Source organism: Belonocnema kinseyi, chromosome 3 (genome assembly GCF_010883055.1).
Source record: "Belonocnema kinseyi isolate 2016_QV_RU_SX_M_011 chromosome 3, B_treatae_v1, whole genome shotgun sequence".
NCBI classification, from domain to species: Eukaryota; Metazoa; Arthropoda; class Insecta; order Hymenoptera; family Cynipidae; genus Belonocnema; species Belonocnema kinseyi.
Genome location: NC_046659.1, coordinates 16,977,498 through 16,983,171, shown reverse-complemented (window position 1 = coordinate 16,983,171; position 5,674 = coordinate 16,977,498). Strand labels below are relative to the sequence as shown.

The following is a 5,674-nucleotide window of genomic DNA, read 5'->3' as shown; positions in this document are numbered from 1 at the left end:
CGATACATACATGTCAAACTTTTCTAACCTCAAAAAATCTTTCTACTGCTTTACCGTCATATTTTACGAAGAATGAGAAAATAAGAATTCGACTTCGTAGTATGATGAGGGCAGCACCTCGATAGGGCAGGAAATGTGATGTCCTATATATATAATACCCCCACCCCACTCCGACGCCCAGTACCGCATCTACGTTTATAATATCTTTGTCCCTAGGCAATCCTTTTATATTGTTCGGCGCTGGACTCGGTCTCGAAGCTGAACGGTTCTCAACCGGCGGCTTCTGCATTATGTTACATGGGACATTTAAACGGTATATAGTGTATGAACTCCTACCATGGAGGTCGAGTTGAAGGCGCGCACAGTGGAAAGAAATGCACTTTTTCCTTTTAAAAATGTTCAGTGCCTTCAATTTTCGTCCGATTTTGAATTTTTCTGTTTTAAATTAAAGTACATTAACTTCCAAAGAGCTTGGCGTTCTAACGTTTTGTTTCCCCTATTTTTTAAATAATTATTTTGTCATTTAAAGTATGGAGAAACTGGCATTGTGTACATAACAATTTTTTACGCTTTAATAACTGATTACAACACTAATTGAGAAATTGATAATAATCATTGTTGTAAACAATTCTTGTAGCCGTTCTGCCGATTAAAGCAAATTATAATTTTTTTAAATGTTAAATTTTATATATTTTGCCAAAAGAATTGTTCATAAGAATGGTTATCATCAAATTTTAAATTTGGTTTAAAATTTGTTTTTGTTGGTAAAATATTATTTTTATTTTGGTTGGAAATTATAATTTTTTTAAATGTAAATCAATTTAAATCAAGAATTTTTTACCAAAAAAGGCAAATTATGAAAAAACTACCAACTACAAAAAAGTATATAAATGGTTAAAAACTTCTGTAAATCATAAAAAAAGAAATCCGCATGTTTCATTAGCAATTAGACTCCATGCATACTTAATTTATTACAAATAGTAATAAATGTTTTTTTAAGTAACGTACGTTACTTTTATTTTTAAGTAACGTGCGTCACAGTGCATTGCAGTTGCCCAAAAATTTTAACATGACAATGCGCCTTCAACTCGACCTCCATGGTAGGGCGAAACGGAATACATACACTATACACCGTTTAAATGTCCCCTGTAACATAATGCAGAAGCCACCGGTTGAAAGCCGTCCAGCTTCGAGCTCGAGTCCAGCGCTGAACCATAGAAAAGATTCACTGAGGGATCAAGCAGGCTGCGTTACCCCCAGGTCGTCTTAAGCCAACAAATGCACTATTCGAGCATTTTTCGGCAGAAAATTTCGGTTTTTCTTAATGCCAGTCTTTTTAGTTGAGAACTTCATGAGAATTTCAGCAACATTCATAATACGTTGATCAATTTTAAGGTTTATTTAAACAAATTTAATAAGCAAATACATTAATTAGGCATTTGTCTACAGAAAAATTCGTTCTCTTCTGTGTAAAAATTTTAATTAGGAAGTTGATGATAACTTTGACAAAATTCATTTTTTTTAAATTAATTTTATGATTTTTCAAACAAATTAAAAAAGCAAATGCATTAATCAGGCATTTGTCGACAGAAAAATGCGTTTTTTTCTATGTCAACTTTTTAAATTAGAAACCTTATGATAACTTCAGCAAAATGCATCATTTTTAGATTTTTTAAAACAAATTTAATAAACAAATGTATTATTGGTGCATCTGTCGACGGCAAAATTCTTTTTTTTTCCATATCAGACTTTTAATTTGTATCTTCCTAATAAATTCAGCAACAGTCATGATGAGTTCATAAATTTTATGATTTTTTAAATAAATTCAAGAAATCATAGTATTTATCAAGTAAGTATGATTGGTAATGAAATTTTCTTTAAGTTCCCAATAAAAATGACTGACATCGGAAAAAAATAATTTCTCTATCAATAGATGCCCAAATAATGCATTTTTAAATTAAATTTGCTTTTAAAAAATATGAAATCTATCAACAAATTATGAATTTTGCTGAAGTTATTATGAACTTCCTAATTAAAAAAGTTGACATAAAAAAAAAACGAATTCTTTTGTAGACAAATGCCTGATTAATACATTTTTTCAGTAAATTTGTTTAAAGAAATCTTAAAATTTCTCAATTTATTATGAATGTTGCTGAAATTATCATGAAGTTTCCAACTGAAAAGACAAGCATTGACAAAACCGAATTTTTCTGCCGATAAATGCTTGAATAATGCATTTGTTTATTAAATTTGTTTAAGAAAAGCATAAGATTAATTAACAAATAATGAATTATGCTAAAATTATTATAAAGTTCCTAATTTAAAAAGACTGACATAGAAAAAAACGAATTTTTCTATCGAAAAATGTCTACTTAGTGGATTTGTTCATTAAATTGGTTTATAATATAACAATTATACTGCTAAGAGAAATTTTTACAATATAATATTGTTTCCATTCACATTTTTTGCAACATAACTTTATAAAACGTATAATTACGGAAAACCGTAGAAAACATTTTTACACAAATAATTTGTTTACACAATTTTTGTTTGCTTATTGTATAGTATTGGAACATCTTTAGCTAATGTTACTCTATGCAACTTAGGCGATTTTAACAATTTTACTGTTATTTACGAGCACCGGCAACGTCAAATAAGAAACATGTCCTTTTTTTGTCATATTTTTTTATTTATAAATAAATTGAAACCACAATTCAAAAATCAGGTTTGACAACTCTCTTAGGAATCTGATCAGATTTTTTTAAATTTTTGTTTGGTCTAAATCGGTCAGTATTTGTTGGCTGTACATTATTTTGAACCAAAAGTCATTTTTTTCCCACTGTGCGTCATTCTGCGGTCCGCGTATTCATTGCGTGTTTTGTTTACGTTTGTTCCAAAACTCACCTACACTTTTTAATAAAATTGTACTATATTCTTTTTTAACAATAAAAAATTATAGTTGGGTTCGCCAAAGTTCGGCGAAATTTGACAGGAACAGTCATTTTACACGCCTGGGCACAAAAAATGTATTAAAATGAAAATGTCTGATCTATTCTCGAGTTCGTTCGAAACTTTCCGTATACGTAAAGTTTCGAATGGTTGCCACGTTTAACTCACAGCAAAATTCTAGTGCTTTACTAGTGACACACAATTTGAGCCAATGAGATCATTTGTAAAGTCGTGTGTGAAATGCGCCAAACATGTGGATCATGGACATAGGAAACACGGGACTAGGCATGCCATTGCGTGGCTGATGCAATGAGGGGGGAGGTCAGCCATCTTTTGATGTCCGGCGATAAACATGACAGCCCCCACATGTTTAAATTTTCTTTCAGTTTGTCGGCCCAAAACGCTCATGCGCATAATCAAGTGGCACATCGTAAGATGGCGGCCCTCCCACTCATGGAATTCTCCCCCTTCCCGTGAACTCACCCCGCTCACCCAAGGTCGGATAGCATGCCTAGTCCCGTGTTTCCTATGTCCATGATGTGGATGGTTTAAAAATTGAATGCTTCCGCTGTTAGCACGTGGTACCAGGTGAAATTGTTAAAGATATATTAATTATAAGATTATATTAAAAATATGATGTGTAAATGTTTTACTACTCATATTTCTGTGGAACATGATATTAGTGAAGAAAAATACGGCTAAAAGTGCAATTGAGGTTAGGTAGACAAATAAAATTGTATATTTTTTTCTGTTATTTTTGTAGGTAAATTAATTTCAATAGAAAAGAAAATTCAATAGCTAAAGAAAATTTGATTACTTGAAGAAAGATCTATTATCTTTTATGTGAAAACTGACTTTCACGGATTTCATCAAATATCGACGTTTTAAGGCCTCCTGAGTCAGAAAAAAAAGTTTTTACATCGGCGTCTGTCATTCTGTCACCTTTATTGTCATCGTATGTATACCTGATAATTTTTAAAAGAAAAATCGGATGGGATTGTGCTTTAGCACATAGTTTGAGTGATCTAAAAGAAAGTTCGAGTTCGTTAACCAATCATTTTTGATAAAAATTCAAAAAGTTTGGAGAGTTTTCAAAAATTGTGAGACCACTTTTTTTAGTATTTAAAAATACTATCGACAGCTCTTTATAGTAGACAAAAATACGAACAATTGATCCCCATGCCTTTTTTCTATAAAATTAAAATTGTGATAGCTTTTTAAGATCCAAAACCCAAACGAAAATGAACTTTTGAAGAAGAAAAAATGGTGATGAGAAAAAGTCAAGATAAGAAAAACGTTACTTTTTGAAGGAACTACAAGATTTTCAAAACAACTTTTTGAATTTTGTTTTAAAAAAAAATCGAAATTTCAAATTTTGATTGCGCAAAAAATAACGAATTATTACATTCTCATCCTTAATGAGAAGATATGAGTTTTATGTGAAAACTTACTATCGCGGATTTCATCAAATGTCGACGTTTTGAGGCCTTCTGAGTCGGAAAACAAGTTTTTACGTCGTTGTCTGTCTGCCGTCGTCGTTGTCGTTGTTAGTATACCGGATAACTTTCGGAATTTATATAAAATTATTATTATATTCTGATATATTAAGCAGTCTAAACATTTCTGGCAAATTTTGCAGAATTAGAATTTTCTTTCAATATTATCATTAGATGTATAATGAGATGTACCTACAATTTAAAATTAGGTGTTTCTTAACCCCAAAACGAAACATATTTCTAAAGAATTTGAATATGAAAAAGGATCAAATATTCCCAAATGTTGTAACTCTTAAAACTATTAAACAATACATAATCCACTTACTGTATCAATTTGTAAAAATCATTTCTTTTTATCACTCTCGCTCCTGCCACTTAGTTTACCGCTTTATAATTCAAAAAATGTAACCACTGCGCATGATCACACTCTTGATACGTGTACGAACATAAGTTTCGAGTAGCATATACCCACTCGTTGCTTTTCATACGAAACTTTCAATATACGAAACGTCAGTGAGTGTTTGAGAATAGGGTTCATTGGAAGTCATTCGAAAGTCGCAAGATTCGTATACGATAAAAACTCGAGAATAGAGCCCCTCCCTGATGCAGTGAAGTACTGCGCAGAAGAATGTGAAAAGCTTCCTGCGCAAAGCTACACCTAATTTACTTTCGCCATGACAGAGTTACTTTGGGTTCTATTGAGATCATTGGAATGTACCATTGATGAGTTTAATAAATCTCAAAAGTATTTTAGTGACGGGATCATTCGTAAGTCCCTGAAGGATCGTGTCGACAAGAGATGTATGTACAAAAAACTTTACAAATTATTTATAGTTTTTAATGGCATTGTTGACAGCAGAAAATTATACCTTATTCAGCTGTGTTCTACAAAATGAGAAGTGATTAACTTCCATGACACTGATTAGGTAACCACATATTATCTGTGGCAGTCAGGCCCTAAAGTCGACATCTATTAGGTTTAGATCTCTGTGTTTTATTTGAAAGTCGTTAAAATCATATACCACTAATCCTCTTTAAAAGACCTTTCGAAAACTCAAAAAAGTGAAATTAGATAACTGTATCAGTAGACGAAGTGTTAGCGATCGGGTTGAATCATGCAAAATGCGGGAGTAACCATTTAAAATGACACCAGCACCCAGGAGAACCGTGATAAATCAAACCTATGGCTTCGTCTGAAGACCGTGCGACAGGCAGGCGGTGTGGATATA

General features: G+C 32.0%; 1 protein-coding gene across 3 annotated transcripts in view; it reads left to right on the top strand.

Annotated features, from left to right (window-relative positions):
- The first annotated feature begins 5,115 nt into the window (after nt 1–5,115).
- Nucleotides 5,116–5,674, top strand: part of LOC117169313 — a 76,606-nt gene continuing 76,047 nt past the window's right edge. Inside the window, exon 1 of one of the 3 annotated variants that reach the window (XM_033355634.1) lies at nt 5,116–5,246. Coding sequence is in view for 1 of the 3 variants with exons in the window: in XM_033355633.1 (XP_033211524.1) it covers nt 5,358–5,371 (14 nt within the window). In the remaining 2 variants the exon portion in view is untranslated. The other 2 variants (XM_033355632.1, XM_033355633.1) reach the window with 2 other exon arrangements.